The 19,544-nt window shown below is 41.7% G+C and overlaps 1 protein-coding gene across 4 annotated transcripts in view; it reads left to right on the top strand.

Annotated features, from left to right (window-relative positions):
- The first annotated feature begins 14,208 nt into the window (after positions 1-14,208).
- Positions 14,209-19,544, top strand: part of KCNJ3 (potassium inwardly rectifying channel subfamily J member 3) — a 214,437-nt gene continuing 209,101 nt past the window's right edge. For 3 of the 4 annotated variants that reach the window (XM_070422968.1, XM_070422965.1, XM_070422969.1), the window contains exon 1: positions 14,978-16,149. In XM_070422968.1, the coding sequence (XP_070279069.1) occupies positions 15,448-16,149 (702 nt within the window). In that variant the 5' untranslated portion in view covers positions 14,978-15,447. Of the gene's footprint in view, positions 14,824-14,977; positions 16,150-19,544 lie in introns of those variants that run through there. The other variant, XM_070422966.1, reaches the window with a different exon arrangement.

Below are 19,544 nucleotides of genomic sequence, written 5' to 3'. Positions count from 1 at the left end.
CTAGACCTTCTGACTTTATTCAAGCTGTTCTTAAAAAAATAAAATAAAATCCTCAAGGTGGCACACAAAATTAAGGAGTGAGATAACCCAGGCTAAAGATAAGAGTTGGGATAATGTAGGACAGAAAAAAATAATAATGGGTGACTGGTTTTTAATTTTGGCTTTTCAGTTGGAACTAGTTATTGTGAGTCTGAGCAAAACCTTTTGCTGCATAAATGACATTCTGAACTTGTTCAGGTCTGCAGTTAAGGGACATCTACTCCCTCCAACTTGAATTTAGGGTGCTCTTAAGTAACTAAGAATCTACATGGAGGTGTTTGTGGGCACCCTTCAAAATGATCAGGGCCCCATAGAAAATTCCAACACAACTGCAATTAAATAACTGACTCATCTGTGGCCATGCACCTCAAGTTCAGTTCCCTAGCACTCTGAGTCCTCATGGTTATATTAGACAGCTGCGGAGAGAAACTGAGACTTGTGAGAAGGTTGAAGTGACTCAAGAGATTACAGCCCCGTGGAGCTCAATCTATAAGGAGTGCACTTCAACCAGCACTACACAACATCCCTAGAAATTTGTTTAGACTTCAAAAGAAAACTAAAATTAACCTGGGAAATCATACCTCCAAAGCCAACAGGCCCCCAGTCTCCAGCCCCCATTAATGCTCCTGCAGATGGACAAGTCATTGGGAGCCTTTACTAGTGCTTGCAAATACTTACAGAAATGAGAAGATTTAACTAGAAGTGATATCAGCTTAAGATGGCTGAAATGGAGTTCTTTTGACACCTAAATTAACTTTTTGTGCATGTATTTGAGAAAAAAATAAAGCCAGATCTAAAATAAAACTGAATGAATGAGAGGCTTACCTCAACTGGCAAAGAGAAGCCTCTGAAACAAAGCACAGAGAGACTGTTTTCTCCAGAAAGTTAATAAGAACATTGTAGAGACTGTCTCTGAAATAAAGAAGGTTTCCAAAGCTGCTCAATACCAACACCCTATTTTCCCCTCTTCTCCAACTGCCCTGCTGTAACCTTTACTTTGTAGCCTTTACTCTCCTTTCCTCCACCCACCCCTCTTTTCTCTCTCTCCTCCACCTCCTCCACCACAGTTCTCTACTGACCTAGAGGACACTCAGAATAGAAAACCAGACCAGAATAGACTAGAAAAAAAAGGAGCAGAAATTTTGGCAGCTCTCTTTGGAGAAAAGCCAGTCTTAGGCAGAGGGGAACCAAAAAATGTATTCCTTGGACTAGAACAGAATCTACCTAAAGATTTCTCGGACCCTCTCCAGGACGCTGATGGGTTTGCAAAGGAATTTGATTTAACTGTTAGAAGATATGCTCCTGGATATTCTGACCTATTCCAATTAATACACCTACTTCTGAGAGGAAAGCAACAGAATAAATAAGGTTCACTGGAAAACTCTTGTAGAGGATGTTTTAAAACACACAGAGAGAGACATTTAAAAAGTTGTGGTACATATATGCAGTGGACTATTACTCAGCCATAAAAAGAATGACATCTTACCATTTCGAACTGCATGGATGGACTTAGAGGGTGTTATGCTCAGTGAAAAAAATCAGTCAAAGAAAGACAGATACTATATGATTTTGTTCTAAAGAACAAAACAAATAAACAAAATTGAAACAGACTCATAGACACAGAGAGTGGTCTGGTGGTTGGCAGAGGGGAGGGAGTTTGTCAAACTGGGTGAAAGAGGTGAAAGGATTGAGAAGTACAGATTTGTAGTTACAAAATAGTTATGGGGATGTAAAATACATATGAAATATAATCAACAATATTGTGATAACTATGTATATTGCCAGGTGGGTATTGGAAATGTAGGGAGGGGCACTTTGTTAAGTTTATAATTGTCTAACCACTATTTTATACACCAGAAACTAATACAAAATAATATCGGAAGTTAGCTATAATTTAAAACATTTTAAAAAAGAAAAAAAGCAGAGAGACAGACCGACTGAGAAAAATGCAGGAAATTAGCCTTTCAGGCGTCACCAAGTAATACCTGAGATTTTTCCCTAAAAAATGGACTGGACCAAAATCCAGCAATGTAAAAGAGAGTTGATAACTTTATTGCTTTGATTTGCTTGATTTCTTTGAACGTTTTTTAAAAAAAAACTTTCAAACAACATTCAAGTTCATCTCCAGTCAGTTTTAACCACCATCAAAATGAGCCCTTGCTAAATTCAGCATTTTTGGAAGGACTAGATAGAGAGCTTATAACTCTGATTAAGCAATATAAGTTAAACTGGCCAACCATGCATACTAATAAACAGACAATTCTGGCTGATCAACTATCTAAAACTATTCAAATGAGAGAAAAAGACGAAGCTGCCACAATCAGGAACTTATAGCTTCAGCAATGAAGCAATCAGGTCAGACCTCCCCAAAGGTCTCTTAGACAAGGGGAGAGAGAGCCTGTCCTTATTGTAAAAAGTCAGGTCATGATAGCTTGCAGGTTAGAAATAATCCCTAATAAAACAATAATTTTAGTTGTTTTTTAATACTTAAAATGTATAATAATGGATTTATAATTACCTCACAATTTTTACTGATTGATTTGATAAATATTTTCACAATATATATTTTGCCCTATAATCAATGCTATGCCTCTTATTCCTCACAGAGTAGATTTAGAACAGGAGACAATATGGAATTCAGGAACAACCCTTAGTCACTTTGTATACATATTGCAAAGACTTGGTCACAGTGCCATTGGGGTTTGTGTTATCTGACCTTCATTAGCAATTGCAGCCTCCTCTAAACATGTAGGCTATAAATTCAGTTCCAGAAGAAGTGATATTGTGAAAAAAAATGGACAAATAAAGAAGAAAATTAAATGACACTTATGTTTCAGTCTATTTACTTGATAGCAGAAATTCAGAAATGCATGTTAATTATTTAATGCTTTGCATTAAGTTGTTTAGTCAATATTTCCTCTTTCAGGAGAATCACAGTATTATTTACTGTGTTGGGTTGGCCACTGGTTACATATCTAATTTAATAGCATCATTTCAATACATCTGATGACTACATTGTCCTTCATCTATGCTATCTCTAACAATTGGTATGCAACCTTTTCCAGCCGTAGAGGCAACCTTGTCATTCATTGGTGTTGTTAAGAAGCATAAATAATCACTAGGTGACATTTTGACACAAGGGTTTATTTAGTGATGTTTGCATTCTGACATTGACAGACGATGTGAGGACATTTCATCAGCAGCAACTCCAGCCACAGAATGCAAAAAGAATTTGCAGTGGACAGATAGCTAACACTGGGCTTTGACCTCCCTCTTTTATCTTTCTTCTCCCCCCTTCACTAATGATTACACCCCTATTCTTGATTTGCTAAAAAGAACTCACTGAAAGAACCTTCTACATATATAGGAAGGTATTTCATTATTTGGTCATATCACAGCACATTTTTATTTCTTTTTAAAAAATCTTTCAGCTTGATGCAAAACCAAAACAATACAGACATGTAAATATTAAACAGCAGACATATTTTTTATATTATATGCCTAATAGAGTGCTAACATCCATCCACTCTCTGTAATAGAAAAACTCTCTTGTTTTTTAAAAACCTGTCACTCATCTAAGCTCTATTTGGAGAATAGACTTTCCAATTAGTAGATAGAGATGAGAGAGGGAAAAGAGTGCTTTAGTGCTTTAGAGAATCATTACATTTAATTATTATGTTAATACCAAGATGTTTCTAGAGCCACAGTATTATCTATGGGGTCATAATAAATAGGTAGAGGCTCTCCATGAATGAATTGAATACAATTTTTACTCTCAGATCAGTTTTGAACAGTAATTGCTACTGACTCATTGAGTCACCTAAGCACCCACTTTGTAAATTGGAACCACACAACAAGAAATTGGAGAGTTTTAGTGCATTCCCACTCCATCCCTAAATAAGCCTCCAGGGCCTCTTCCATTATCTCATTGGGAGTATGAAGATGAGCTGTGGACTACTGGGTAATCAGTAAAGTGGGTGACCTCAAAGCAGTTATCTTTCTTGGGAGTGAAAATCTAAGTGAAGATTTTTGAGAATGTTCTTTGTATAAAAACTGGGGGGAATTCTAAAAAATAAGTGTATGGAAATGATATCTTACCTTCTAATGGTTATTGTCTTTATTACTGTGATTCTTCTTCCTCTCTCTCTCTCTTCTCTCTCTCTCTCTCTCTCTCTCTCTCAAAACAAGCATGTAGTATAAAGCAAATGGCCAGCCCCAACGTGGCTCTTTGCCAGTGTGGCCACACAGTTCAACAGTGACATGCTCTTCCACTGGTTTATTGGTAGTCCTTGTGAGAATCTTAATTTGGGGGCTTTTTCTTTCTTATATATATTATTGATTTCATAAAGGAAGGGAAAGGGAGAGAGATAGAAACATCAATGATGAGAAAGAATAATTGATTGGCTGCCTTCGGCAAGCCACCAATTGGGGATGGAGCCCACAATCTGGGCATGTGCCCTGACCAGGAATCAAACCGTGACCTCCTGGTCCATAGGTCAATGCTCAACCACTGAGCCATGCGGGCCGGGCACATTCACTTTCATCTCCACAGACAACAGAAAAAAACAAACGTTGTTAGTAAAAAGGTTAAAACATTTATGGGCTTTACAGTTCAGTGGTCCCAGATTCCTCCATTCATGTTCATTATTTATGACTGTGGGTGATATAACTGGATTAAACTACAGTCAACCCACAATGTGTTCTGCTTTTCTCAGGTGCTTTTCCAATGAGGGGAAGATCCTCCTGTCACCTTAAGTTCGTGTACATACCTGTTGGATTAGGGATTTGTAAGAGCACAGGACAGCGGTTTTACTAATCCCAACTGTCTCTCTTTGATGCCAATGGATGAGGGCTCTTTGGAGTGGGAAAGGAAGATGGATGGTACTTCCTTGTGACAGTTCTGGGGAGCTCCTTTACTGAAAGGCATGAGGTTCCCACAGATCCAAGTTTCTGAATCCTAGCTCTGTTATCAGAATCAATACTTACCGAGGTGGATTCCTGGGGTGATTCTAATGTGCAGCTAGGACCTGTAAAAAGGGCAATTTGATTTCAGAAAATTCTATTCATTGTTCTCCTTTCCTTTCTCATCTGGATCATGTGCCATGAGATGTTGTTGGAGTTCTATTCTCCATCCCTTTGTCATCCAGGGTCGTTTGTGCTTTATTGGCTTCTTCGTTCTTCCCCTCCTCAGTTCTATGGTCCAACTCCTCCATTTCTCCCATCTCTCCCTCCCTTTCTGCACTTTTAAGGTTGCCTCAGCATTGGAAGGTGCTAAAATAAATTAAATATATATAAATATATTCCTACCTTCTAACAGACTATAATCAAAGGCAAGATCAACATGGCCATGTTAACCATCCTTTCCAAAAAAAAAAAAAAAAAGATTTATGTGATGGTACCAGGACAAAACTGAAGTTACTAAGCACACATTTGTAGTCAGTTTTATAGAGTATACTAGTGTTCCTGTATATTTCTAACAAAAATTCTGTGAAGACACTAATAAATTCCACTTTCACTTGTGATTCTGCTCTGTCTGGCAGCCATGGAGGTGTGCCACTTGATCTCCCTTCAAGAAGAACACGCCTTTGGAAAGAGTGCATTGAGCAGATGGCATACAGCAACAGCATTTTGCCCAATCAGATGCAACATTCAACTAAAGTCATTTTCTTCCAAGAACTACCAATGACAACTCAGCAGGCACTTTCAGACAGAACCAACTCAGCCCAATGTAGTAATATTCTAATGAGCAACTTTTGCTCTAGAGCCTCCCATTGAGGTGTCCAAGAAATACCTTTTATGACAGCATAGAATGATGGACCTGACAATTATTATGTTAAGTGAAGTAAGCCATTCAGAGAAAGAAAAATACCACATTATTTCACTCATATGTAGAATATAATGAACAAAATAAACTGATGAGCAAAATAGAAGCATTGGCATAGATACATGGAAAGACTGACAGCTGTCAGAGGGAAGGGGAGGAAGGACTAGATGAAAGAGGGTGAAGAGATTAGCAAAAAACACACATCTACTTATATAAAAACCCTGGGTGGTGTTCATCACGACCAGAACCGAGACCAAGCGGAAGGAAGTCAGTCCTGCAGGAGTTGTCTTGGCAACAGCTGCACCCTCCCCCGAGCTGTTTCCTGGAGTTGTTTCCTGTGAGGGCGGGGTTTGAGGCAGGAACCTGCCCTGGGAGCGTGGAGGCATATCTTTATAAAGTGTGCTGCAGCAGCACAGGCAAAGGTGAACCTGAGTGGGGGCAGCTGAAAGGCTTAGAAAAGACAGACAAGAGAATGAAAGCCGGGTCTTGGTGGGACGCTGCTTTTCTGAGAGACAGCGACCACGCCCACAGCCATGCCTTTATTTTATAGCAGATGCCACTACGGAGGCAAAGTAAGGGCATGACCAAGATGTTTACAACATTCTCCTGGGTTTCAATCCTACTCAACTACATGCACCTGAACTCTATCAAGCCTACATCACTCAGGCACGTGGGGCCACATGTTTGGACCATAGGTTCAAGCTTACAACTACAGCTGTTGGCTATAATTGTGCTGGGAGGGCCCTGCCCTCCAAGCTGGGACTTGCATGTGGCAATGAGAGGACTGTGCCCTCTCATCAGTCCAAGGCTTGTACCTGTCCAAAACACTGTATCAGCTCCCCACAATAAAGTTTTAATTCTGTTTCTTTGTTACTAATGTTGTGGCCCCACCCCATAACAAAGAAACAATTTCCAGAGGATGAGACCCAGGAATCAGGATTTTAAAAAGATTCTCAGGTGATTCTAATATGCAGCCAAGGTTGAGAGCCACTGCTATAGATAATATTAAAAATATATCTCAGCATGCAATTCTTTGTCCAAAATATGAGCATGTTCAAAAATTAAATGAAGAAAATTTGGATATACTCAATGGAGATTTTCACATATATTTGAGTGATGATTCCATTGATTCCACAGATGATGCTGAAAAGGAAAATTTTCCCATTGAATTTCTTAATAGTATTACTCCTTTGGGAATGCCATGTCATAAATTAAAATTGAAAGTGGGTGCAATCATCATGCTATTGAGAAATCTTAATAGTAAATGGGGTCTTTGTAATGGTACCAGATTTATTATCAAAAAATTACGATCTAACATTATCGAAGCTGAAGTATTAACAGGATCTGCAGAGGGAGAGGCTGTTCTGATTCCAAGAATTAATTTGTCCCCATCTGACACTGGCCTCCCATTTGTATTGATTCAATGATGGTTTCTCTTGATGCCAGCATTTGTGATGACTATTGATAAATCACAAGGACAAACTCTAGACAAAATAGGCATATTCATACCTGAACCCGTTTTTGCATATGGTCAGTTATATGTTGCTTTCTCTCGAGTTTGAAGAGCATGTGATGTTACAATTAAAGTTCTAAGTACTTCATCACAAGGGAAATTAGTTAAGCACTCTGAAAGTGTTTTCACTCTGTATGTGGTGTACAGGGAGATATTAGAATAAGTTTAATCACTTTATCAGTCATTGTTTGCATCACTGTTAGTTTTATATCATGTTTTTGTTGTTTTCATATCATGTTTTTGTTGTTTTTATATCATGCCTCTGTTGTTATATCCTTTTGTTACTGGTTATTTATTAATAAATTTATATATTATTTTCATATACATTTTACTAATTTCCTTTCACTCTCACACTTCTATTACAGAGAAAGGGCAAATAGCAATATTAAAATATCTCTGCTAATTAATTCTCTTTTTAAAAAAAATATATTTTATTGATTTTTTACGGAGAGGAAGGGAGAGGGATAGAGAGTTAGAAACATCGATGAGAGAGAAACATCGATCAGCTGCCTCCTGCACACTCCCCACTGGGGATGTGCCCGCAACCAAGGTACATGCCCTTGACCGGAATCGAACCTGAGATCCTTGATTCCACAGGCCGATGTTCTATCCACTGAGCCAAACTGGTTAGGGCAATTAATTCCCTTTTAATGTGCATGAATTTCATGCACTGGGCTACTAGTATACACATAACACATAGATACAGACAACAGTGTGGTGAATGACAGAGGGAAAGGTGGTGGGAGCTAGGTGGAGGTGGGCAAAGATGCAGGGGGCAGGGGAATGGGGATGAAAAGAGAATCTGCTTGGGAGGATAGATGCAAGATGCAGTGTGCAGATGATGTTTTGTTTAGTTGTACACTTGAAACTTGTATGGTTTATCATCATAATAAATTCATTTTTAAAATTTGCACCATAGTCTGAGTGTCCTGCTACTGAATTCTGCCTCCTCCTATCTTTCCTTTTCTTTAGTTGATGTCAGATCATAATCACAGACTACAGTTAATTCTGCTTTACTCTGTCCCTTCCCCTATTATCTTTAATGTGCATTACCCCTAAGAAACCTTTTGTCTCCCTAGCTTTGTCTCAGTATCTGCTTCCCAGATAAACTGTACTGACATGACCTGTCAATCTTTTAAAACAGTTTTTAAATTGCAAAAGTCACATTATTATATTTCAATAGTGGAAAATGATTCCAATCTTTTTATATACACTAACAGAGGAAATTAGAGTGACAAATGTACTCTACCACCACCAAAAATGCTGGCTATTTACATTTTTCTTCTAGTATTTTAATACATGTTTGTAAGGTTCTAAAAGATGAGTACAAATTATATCTCCTCTTTTTTAAATTATGCAAAAATCTTACCTCTTAGAAAGTTTGTCATTAAAAATCTAGCCCAGCTGGCATGGCTCAGTGGATGAGCATCGATCTAGGAACCAGGAGGTCATGGTTTGATTCCCGGTCAGGGCACATGCCCAGGTTGCAGGTTCCATCCTACACTGTGGGGTGTGCAGGAGGCAGCCAATCAATGATTCTCATCATTGATGTTTTTCTCTCTCCCTCTCTGAAATCAGTAAAAATATTTTTAAAAAATTTATCTTCAGATTTCCAAAATAAAGTTGCTTGGACAGAGGTAACTTCATGCTTAACAAAATGTGATTCCAGTTTGATAGGTTACGTTAGCTAGAGGAGTATTTCCTAACGAGACTTGTTCTTCTAAATGTAAATAAAGCAATCTTTTCCTTTAGGTGTTCACTACATTGTATTAATTATTGTTGTTGTTGTTGTTAATATATTTTGTCGTCATTATTTCCGACCTGCACAAACCTGATCTAATGCTAGGCACATGGTTAGTGCACATTAGGTGTCTGTTGTATTGAACTAAACAACACTCTTGTCCATATTTTGACATCTAGTATTTCATTGGTGTGCTCAGGGGAGAAATCCTGAGAAGTATAACTTCCACTGACATGGAAAATGAAAGGACATTGTTGTTTTTCCTCGATGCTTTGCCAATAAGCCCTTGGGTCTGATAAAAACCATCATTTCTTTGTTAACAGATGTCGAGTTCTGGGAAAGTTTTTAAAGACTCTATTCTTTCATAAACCAGAGTACTCCCAGGCACAGTGCTGGAGTAAAGCGAGGGTTTAAGTCAGGAAAACGTTGCTAAATAAATGGCCTCCAAGTGACGATGGCATTTAGCTTTTCTCCGAGTCCTCAAGCAGAGGCCGGGATTTGGAGCCAACATTAAGGGCTGGATGAGTCACCGCCAGGGGAAGGCAATGGCTCTGTTCTCAAGTCTGTGCAGTGAAATCTCAAGCTGATTTCTCCTTTTCATTTTTCTTATTCTTTTTTTTTGGCAAGAGAGAAAATAAATTCAGTATTCTTATTTTAGGAGGGTTAAAAAAAAAGAAACACAATTCCATTGCCTAAAATTGCATATAGAATTTCAAAGAGTGACCTCTTCCCAGATATAGCAGAACTTATGGTGACAACGGGAATGTGTTACCGTTTGAAGCACACAGCTTCAGATCCCCAGGCCTGCCCATCTCTTCATTGTAGTTCAGAGGATGGTAGGGTTAAGAGTAAAGGAGTATTAAACATAATACCATTTTCACCTGAGAGTAATTAATATTTCTGGTCGCGCAGACCATCACATAGCAGGACACAGTGACAATAAGTGAATGACGAGAAGGCACACTCCAGGTGTACTGAGGTGTTCAAAGCCTGGCTTTTTCCGCAGTTGGCCGATTAAGTCATTTTTAGAATTTGGACTTCTCAAGGGCAGAGGTTTTTCTTCTTTTACAGTCAATGTACTCTTTTCCTCACACTGTTCAGTTACATAATAGGGTGAGTGCAGGTGCAAAGTCATGCCTTTTTAGTATTAAAACACAGAATCGTATGCCTTGTTTTCAAAGTTACAGTTTTTCGTGATATTAGTCATTGTAAACACAGAATAAATATGTAGCTTGTTCTTAACTGAGTTTGTTGGTAAATATAGCTGTAACCACCCCTCCCCCCGCTTACTCCCAAGATCTGTATGGTAGTTTGTTTATAACCACCCTGTCTTTATATGTTAGACCCCAAATGCTTGTGCATTCTGTGGTGATAGTTTCCAGTTTTTTCTGGCTTTGTGGCTTTGGCTGAAGTCGTGTGCCTCTCCTTCCTTTGACCCGTTCTGTTTGCAGTATTTCACTTCAGTTCATCAGACAGCACCTGATTAGGCAGCCTTCTGTCATCCATTCCCCACACATCCCGCCTGGCTTTTGCACCGCGGGGCTGGCCGGCCTCCAGAACCTCATCGTGGAAGCAGCTGTGCTGACAGAAGAGTTTGGTTCATCTTTGAATGTTTTCAAGGAGTTGGACTTAATGTCACAGAGAGGTCAAGGCTCAGCCACCTTTACCGTGTGACATGGCATCCTGAACAAATGTTTCAAGAAGTACTGTTTCTTTAAAATGAAGACCTTGAAAATGGGCAGATATGTTTTGGAATACATGCTCTACCATCTTTCTAGCTATACAATGGGAATACAAATTGTAAAGTTCCAAGCACCAACAATATTGCCTGGCACATTAAAGTAAGCTCAATAAATTTTAGTCCTGTTTAAATATTTGTAAATATTTACCACGTGCAAGGCAAGGTCAGATAACTGGAGTACTGAATGGTATCAAAATATTAAGAGGTAGATGCTCGAGGTGCTCTTGAGGGAAATCTTGGTAAATTCAGAGCTCAAATATAGGCTGAAAAGAAAGGGAAAAAAGCCACATTACAAATCTAGGGAAAAATTCAAAAAGGGAGAGATTTTTGTTAGTGGAAAGATAATGTAAAGCTTCATGGGGGAGGTGGCACTGGAAAATAAAAGCCAAATAAATTATTTCCTTCTCTAGGGACCGTGATTTGCATTTTGCAGGGATAGAAAAAGGGTACTTAAGTGACAGGGAAGAAATTGAGCAAATGAAATTCATATAGGGCATTTTTGGGGAATTGATAACAGTCAAAGTTGGTTGGAGCATTGCCCCCATTAAAGGCAGGGTAGGAGATAATTTTGGAACTAGAGGTTAGGCATATTGAAAGGACCTGAGATCTCAAGCTTCTGAGAAGCATGATGTAGTCGAGGGTGGCCCTGGATATGAATCAGAAATCCTACTCTGTCTTCCAGGCACCTGGTAAGGGATGGCAGAGCACTCTGGTTCTGGAGGTACAATGTTTTGGGTTCAAATCTCAGCGTTTTTACTTGTCAACTCTAATACTGAACAAATTATTTTCTCTTTTCTAGCCTCAATGTGCTTATTTGTTAAAGGAGAGGATTAGATTAAATTATGTCTCTTGAGGTATCAAATTATTTGTTTGTAAATTTGGTTGCTGAAAAATGGCAAAGGTTTCCCATAGGAAAGTGTTCTTTTTTTAAAAGTGAGAATGTTTGAAAGCTTGGGAATAAAATAATCGAATGAAATAATCAGAGAACTCTTTCATTTTCATTTCCTTATTAAACTTTTTATGATTCTAAGAAAATAGATCTAGTAATACTATGTAGGACAGTTGGAAGGCGTAAAAGACTGAAGACAAGAAAATCATTTCACATTGGGCCTAAACTGAAATTGGGATTTAAAGAGAGATAGTAGCATTTTTAAAGGGAGAGGGGACATCATATGAGAGATACTGCAGTGGTACAATCAAAAGAATTTGGCATCTGATTGAATATCCATTCTATACCTAAGAAGCACAGGAAGTATTCCTTTTTTATTTAATGTTCTTTTATATTAAATCATATAAGTGACCTGACTTAGTGATGACTTTTAATTTTGTATTACTCAGAGAGAGTTTCAAAGTATGTGGGGTTCCCAGTGATATGGATTGGTACATATTATTGATCCAACAGATATTAATTGTGGACCTGGTATATGACAGGTGTTAGGGACATAGTAAACGAGAGAGGCAAAGCTCCGGTTCTTGTAGAGCTTGCATTGCAAGACTGTGATGTAATGAGAGAGAGACAATAAACAAATGAAGACAATACCCTTTAGAAAAAAGTGCTGTGAAGAAAATGAGCCAAACTGATGTGACAGAAGGTACAGGGCTAGGAAAGCTCTCCCTAGGAAGAAGCATTCAGGCTGAATGAAAGAAGGAGCCAGTGACATGGAACAGTAGGGCAAGAACATTCCAGAAGGAGGGAACAGTAGTACAAAGGTACAAGGATGGGGATAATGCTTTGGTGGGTTTCAGGAATTGAAAGAAGCCAGCCTGTTAAGGGCACAATGAATTAGCAGTGGTTCTCAACCTTCTGGCCCTTTAAATACAGTTCCTCATGTTGTGGCCCAACCATAAAATTATTTTCGTTGCTACTTCATCACTGTAATGTTGCTACTGTTATGAGTCGTAATGTAAATATCTGATATGCAGGATGGTCTTAGGCGACCCCTGTGAAAGGGTCGTTCGACCGCCAAAGGGGTCGCGACCCACAGGTTGAGAACCGCTGAGTTAGAGGGAGAGCAGTCAGAAATAAGAAGACAATGCACATGTTAGTTCACTGGACGGAGTCAACTCCAAAAACTCATTTCTAATCTCCTCTTGGCCTTGTTGCATTTTTATAGCCCAGGAGATAGCATCCCTGGCAGCAAAAGTAGTTAATAGAACCACATTCATTCTCTTTTTCCATGCAAATTTTGGAAATATGTTGAAACTCCCAATTTTTCAGAGAAGAAAACCGGGGCCCAAATATACTTAGCTACTTGTTCAAGGTCACACAGTTTGTGAATGGCAGGGCCAGGACCCACATCAGGTCTTATGATTCCAGGTCCGGAGCAGTTCCCACTTGCCGCAGTGTCACTTTCCCGTCTTATGTAATCCTAAAGAATAAGAGAATGACTGGCCTCTTATCAGACGGCCTGCAGGAGAAGCGCCTGTAACTCCGGATAGCTGTTTTAACTAAAGGACAGTGAAGAGCCCTTGGTTTGTGGCTGAGAAGGCGACACATGCTTGCCTGCACTAAGGTTTAAGGGTGGAGATGTAGGGGGGAGTGCCTACAGGCAGAGAATTGGTCGAGTGATTATGTACCTATTTTCTTTTGCTTGAGAGTCTTATAGCAGCCTTTTTGCTTTACTAATCTCAGGATTTGATGATTTTTTTTTCTAACAAAATCAATTTTATACATCTGTACTGAAAGGCCTGAATGTAATGACTGCCACAAGATACCATGGCATTTTTAAAACAAACATGAAAGGTGGTAAATAAGCTGGTATTTACACACGGGCACTATATGAGCTATTTCTGCACTTTGACCCTCCATTAAGTTAACTGCCAAGCCTGGGCCATTACAATCCAGCCTTCTTCCCTCAATTACAGCCACGCGTTAACTCTGGACATCCTGAACCTTTTTAATGGAGCCATTTTCAGGAGAGATTATGAGCTTTCCTATAAGTGTTTCTTCTCCTTTCTGTTCCCATCCCAAGGCCCCCTTGGCTACTTGCAACTTTGAGTTCTAGACATGCTTATCTCGGCGCCAGTTGGGATCTCTGTGATGTAGTCCCCATCCAGGCATCCGTTTCAATGAGAGCCCTAGTTATAGAGACAGATTGTACTCCTTTGCTTTCAGAGACCAGCCTCTGCTGCTTGCTAGGGGCTCGCTGCCTGATGCGGAGCGGCGAAGGAGTGTTGCCTGGCGGTTGGGAGCCAATGGAGAATCGCTTCTCATTGGAGAGGCTCGATTTTCCCGAGCTGCCAGACACTGCAGGCTCAACTGAGGCGCGGAGGTGCAATTCGGGCTGGTGGAGCCGCGGGGGAAGCGGGGACAGGCGGGGCTAGCGCGGCTCTGCAGCTGATCACACGCACCGCACAGCCGCCGCTCTCCCGCCGCTCCCGCCGGCGCCTGGCGTCTTCTCCCCGGGCCCCCGAGGCGCGGGCCGGGAGTAGGAAGACCTAGGTCCTAGGAAGACAGAGGTGAAGGAAAGCACCGTGCAGCGGAGGAAAAGCTGGAGTGCCGCTCGCCTCTAACCTCAAAGTGACCGGCAGCTCGAGGCTCGAACCCTCACCACGGTGCCATCGCCGGCTGCTGGGAAAGCGCGGCGTCCAGGAACCCCTAAGTCCCGCGCCCCCATCAGTCTGTGCCCGCGGCGCCAGGATCCTTCTGGTGGGGGCAGCGTGCTGCCCTCTGGAAGTTACGGGGCTCCGGGGGACTGCGCCGGCGCCCATCGAGGTACAGCAGGAAAAGTGGGGGCGAGGGAAGCAGCCCTGAGCGCAGAGCGAGGCCGGGCTCCCGCGGCCGCGGCGCCGTCTCCGCGGGGTGAGTGCGCCGGGTTCTGGCCCCGCCGCGTCTCCGCTGCGCGCGGGGGCTGCTGGGGACCTTCGGGGTCCGCCCGAGGGCCTGGGGGCGCCCACGGAAACTCGGCGGCCAGCGGACACCTCTCTGGAGTGCGGAGCGGGGGACTCTGAGCCTGGAGGCGTGGGTAAGGGGTGTTGCAACACTACTTGGCAGACATGCCTCGGGGCGGGATTTGGGCCAAAAGATAGGAGGGGGTGGGGGGCGCGCCGGGGGCAGGCGGGAGCCGTCCCGGGGAGGGGCGGGCGATCCGGGAGCGGCGGGGGAGGGGGAGGGTCTGGTCCCAGCAGGTAACGCAGCCTGGGCAGCCTGGCGAGTTGGCAGGTGGAGTGGAACTCGCTTGCCAACTATTCATTTAAAGAGTCAGCTGGGGAGGACGGTCAGGAGGGCTGGGCCAAGGCGAGAAGGGGCGGCCGGGATGCCGGTGGTGGGGGAAGAAAAGAGACGCCCCGGGAAGCTTGGAGGCGAAATTGCGCTTGCGGTCCTGGCCGCCCTCCTGCCTTGAGGGCGGGAGGACACTTTTTAGAGACTCGGCTGGGGAGGCCAGCCTCCGTCCCAGGGGAGGAGCGGCGACCGCAGAGCCCGCCGCTCCCTGCCGCTGCGCCCCCCAAGCCAGGTGCGCTCTCTTTTGTCCACCCCCCTCCGCTCCCCACTCTCTCCCCCGCCCCCACCTCCTTATTGGTGCTGGTTTGCAGCGCTCGGCTCCTGCGCCTTCACTTTCGCGTGTGAATCTGGCTCGCCCCTCCGTATTATGTCTGCACTCCGAAGGAAATTTGGGGACGATTACCAGGTAGTGACCACCTCGTCCAGCGGTTCGGGCTTGCAGCCCCAGGGGCCGGGCCAGGGCCCGCAGCAGCAGCTGGTGCCCAAGAAGAAGCGGCAGCGGTTCGTGGACAAGAACGGCCGGTGCAATGTGCAGCACGGCAACCTGGGCAGCGAGACGAGCCGCTACCTCTCGGACCTCTTCACCACCTTGGTGGACCTCAAGTGGCGCTGGAACCTCTTCATCTTCATCCTCACCTACACCGTGGCCTGGCTCTTCATGGCGTCCATGTGGTGGGTGATCGCCTACACTCGGGGCGACCTCAACAAAGCTCACGTCGGCAACTACACGCCCTGCGTGGCCAATGTCTATAACTTCCCCTCTGCCTTCCTCTTCTTCATCGAGACCGAAGCCACCATCGGCTATGGCTACCGCTACATCACCGACAAGTGCCCCGAGGGCATCATCCTCTTCCTCTTCCAGTCCATCCTCGGCTCCATCGTGGACGCTTTCCTCATCGGCTGCATGTTCATCAAGATGTCCCAGCCCAAGAAGCGCGCGGAGACCCTGATGTTCAGCGAGCACGCGGTGATTTCCATGCGGGACGGCAAACTCACGCTCATGTTCCGGGTGGGCAACCTGCGCAACAGCCACATGGTCTCCGCGCAGATCCGCTGCAAGCTGCTCAAAGTAAGTGCGACCCGCCCCCTTCCCCACCCGGCCACCGCGCCCCCTCCAGCCTGAGACCCACCCCACCCCTCAGTCTCACCTTCCGCCACAGGTAAACTTCCGTGGGGGAGGGCGAGGTGGGGGGCTTGGGCCGAGAAAGCACAGTGGGCAGTACTGCCCTGCCTCCACTCCCTCGCCTGCTCTTCCTATGCATCGTTTGGTTGTGCTTGTATCACTTTCTGGACTAGGGACCCTTAAGGAGTGCGGTGGTTTCCTGGAGCCCAGAGGTGAATGAGTGTGCCCTGTTTTCTGCCTTACCCTTGCTGCTTTGCTCTTTAGAGCTCTTTTGATTTGTTGTCAATACTTTGCTTCATTAAATTTCGGGTACTAGAATTGAGCAGTTTTTATTTGGAAGAAATAGGTGCTGAACTTACCCCAACTTTTACTTAGAGCTCTTCTTCCTTTCATTATTTCTCCTCCCCCCCCCCCCCTCCTCCTTAATAATATCAGCAGGTGGATTATTCCTCTAGAGCCAATAACATTAACTCTGTCTAGGGCCATCTTTTGAATGAACACAGAGCCCCCCCCCCCCCCCCAAAAAAAATCCCACCACCACCACCACAACAACACAACAAAAACAAAACAAAACAAAAAAACAGTTAATAAAGTGGAAGAAACAACACCTGGTTCTTTAAAATGTTACTTTTACTAAATATTTTCCTAGAGAAGTATTCTGTGAAAGCTTGAGTGCTTTTCCTGTAGAGCCTCTTGTTAATTTTATTCTCAATTGCCTAGTTCTATGAAGCCTTTGTCAATTACCGATTTCACTTAAAGCTTTTCAGCATCCATTAAAGAAGATTGCCTCCTACCATCAGCAGTGTAAATGCTAAAACAAATTGCACCTAAGAGTGGTTGCTAAAGCAAAGTTCATCTAGTCGTTAGAGGGCACTACTACAAACAAGAAGCGAAGCCCACCCCAATCACTCAGCCAGTTAGAGTCTGGGAACCAGGATATAAGCCCAGTTCTCTGTGTGTTAGTTACAATTCATCTTTTGGATGGATTTGGGTAGTTTTCAAGTATTCACAACTTTAAAAGGGTGCCCTTAAATGAAATCATGAAAATTTATCTGAGCTTGCATACAGAACCGTAGCCAGTTTCCAAATTTAGCATTGATAAAATGAAAATCGGTTACATTTATAAGTTGAGACCTGGCTTTAAAATTCAATTTGCACTCTACAAATACATATTGTTTTACATAGTCTCAACTTAGGTTGCAGTTAAAAGTGATCCGATCTGCTTTGAAAAGTTTGGACCTTGTGTCATTTTCATGATTCACGGATGAGATCTTACCCTATGGCTTGACCATGTTGCTCAGCAAATTGTTAGATTAAAGCAGTTCAGTTGTTCTGTCATTCCACATCAGACACGTATTTACTATGCTTACAGACAGTGTAGAAATTAAAGTTTGTAGGGCATGGTGGAAAATTTTCAACCTGTTTCTGATGTACATGTTCATTAAGATAACTGCAATAAATAATTTGAATAGATCATATGCTGTGTAATTAACTTCAATGAGCTACATACAGCTTTTTTATTTAACCTAGCATATTGTGTTACTGACCACTGTTTGAACTAAGTGAGTAGTTTGGGTCAAGCTAAGCAGTTGTGTTGTAGATATGTTTATTGCATTGATATTTGTAGTATGGTCCTGTTCTGTTAATAGAACAAGATGTATAATCTCTCTGTGTTAGACCTACTTTGTTAATACAGTGCAGCCTCTCAAGGAACCCATGTTATGTGTTGCTTTGAGATTCTTATTGAAGAGTAGATTACCATATTGATTGCTCTATTGGAAATTTAAAATTAGACTTTAAAGGTCATTTTACATGCTGTTCTCTAGTTTTCCAAACATGTAAAGCCATTTATTAAAGCAAATATCCTTTTAAGGCAACATATTTTTAGATGCTTTTAGACTTTATCAAGTTTTATTTTAAAAAAGCCAGAAATAATTAGAATTAATTTACATATCAATTTTTTGTTTGTTTGTTTTTTACAAAGGTACAATGAATCTGAATTATTCAGTCACTACAGTGGTTCAGAACATTAATAATGATTTCTGTGCATAAGACCATGTACCACATGTACCTTAAGGAATGTCCTGATTAAAAAAAAAAATAATGAAAGATTGATAGTGTTGGCAAATTTAAACCAAGGTGCTATATCAACACAAGGTGATAAAACCATCTAATTAAGACAATATGTATGATATTCCTATAAAATATTTTGCTTTTGATATGTTAGGAAGATATCATTGCTAGAAGTTAAAATGATTGGCATGTGGCATAAATTTGTATTTAAACAAAATATGGGGAGATTCTCTCTTGCTTTTTTGTGAAGCAAGAAAGTTGATTGGTGGCAGCTCATCATCCAGCCAGTTGTAGTTTGAAGTTGATTTTTCTTGTAACCATGGTAATTAAAATGAATTCTCATAGTTCGCATCATTTCCTTAGACTTCACTAAAAAGGAGTCGTGTTTTAGTAGGGAACTGATAACATTCAGCAAAATTAGGTGGGGGATTTGCTTTTAATATGTTTCCCTTATTTTTTAAGGGGCTGATATGAATTGACCTAAAACAGCCAACTATATTTTTAAAGAGAATCTACACCAAATCATATAGTATACTATTTTGATATTAGTCTTATACAGTTTCTTATAAAAATCACCACACATATTCAGTTTCCTCCTTTAACCCCCGTTTGACATTTTAAATATAAGATGTATGTATATTTAATACAGAGAAATATACAGAATTTTAAGGAACCAACACCCATTATATTTAATGGTAGTAATTATAGTCTATGTATGTTATTCCTATTACCTAATTTAATTTCACTTATACTAGCACAGAGTTGGGCAAAAATAGGTTTACAGCCTGGCTGGCGTGGCTAAGTGGTTGAGCCTCAACCTATGAACCTGGAGGTTAGGGTTCAATTCCAGGTCAGGGCACCAGCCCTGGTTTCAGGCTCCGTCCCCAAGGGGGCATGCAGGAGGCAGCCTATCAGTGATTCTCTCTCATCATTGATGTTTCTATCTCTCTCTCCCTCTCCCTTCCTCTTTGTAATAAAAAAAAAATGTAGGTTTACAATTGTGAGTATGCAAACCAGTTTATTCTTGCATTATTAATTAATTATTGTATTATTTTCCATACAAATCACTGTAAACTTACTGCTGTCCACCCTGTATTTTTCTATTGAAGTTTTCCTTTTTTTGCTGAATAAAATCGGATTTTTTAGTATTAATAAAAACTTTCTTTTTAATAACTATAAGGCACTTTCTATTCGCTGGAAGATTGTAAGAATAAGGATGTGACTTTTTAAAAAATATATATTTTATTGATTTTTTACAGAGAGGAAGG

Source organism: Myotis yumanensis, unplaced genomic scaffold (genome assembly GCF_028538775.1).
Source record: "Myotis yumanensis isolate MYYU_CA2020_CCGP unplaced genomic scaffold, mMyoYum1.0.hap1 SCAF_8, whole genome shotgun sequence".
Taxonomy (NCBI): domain Eukaryota; kingdom Metazoa; phylum Chordata; class Mammalia; order Chiroptera; family Vespertilionidae; genus Myotis; species Myotis yumanensis.
The sequence above is the reverse complement of the archived record's forward strand: the minus strand, read 5'-3'. Positions and strand labels throughout refer to the sequence as shown.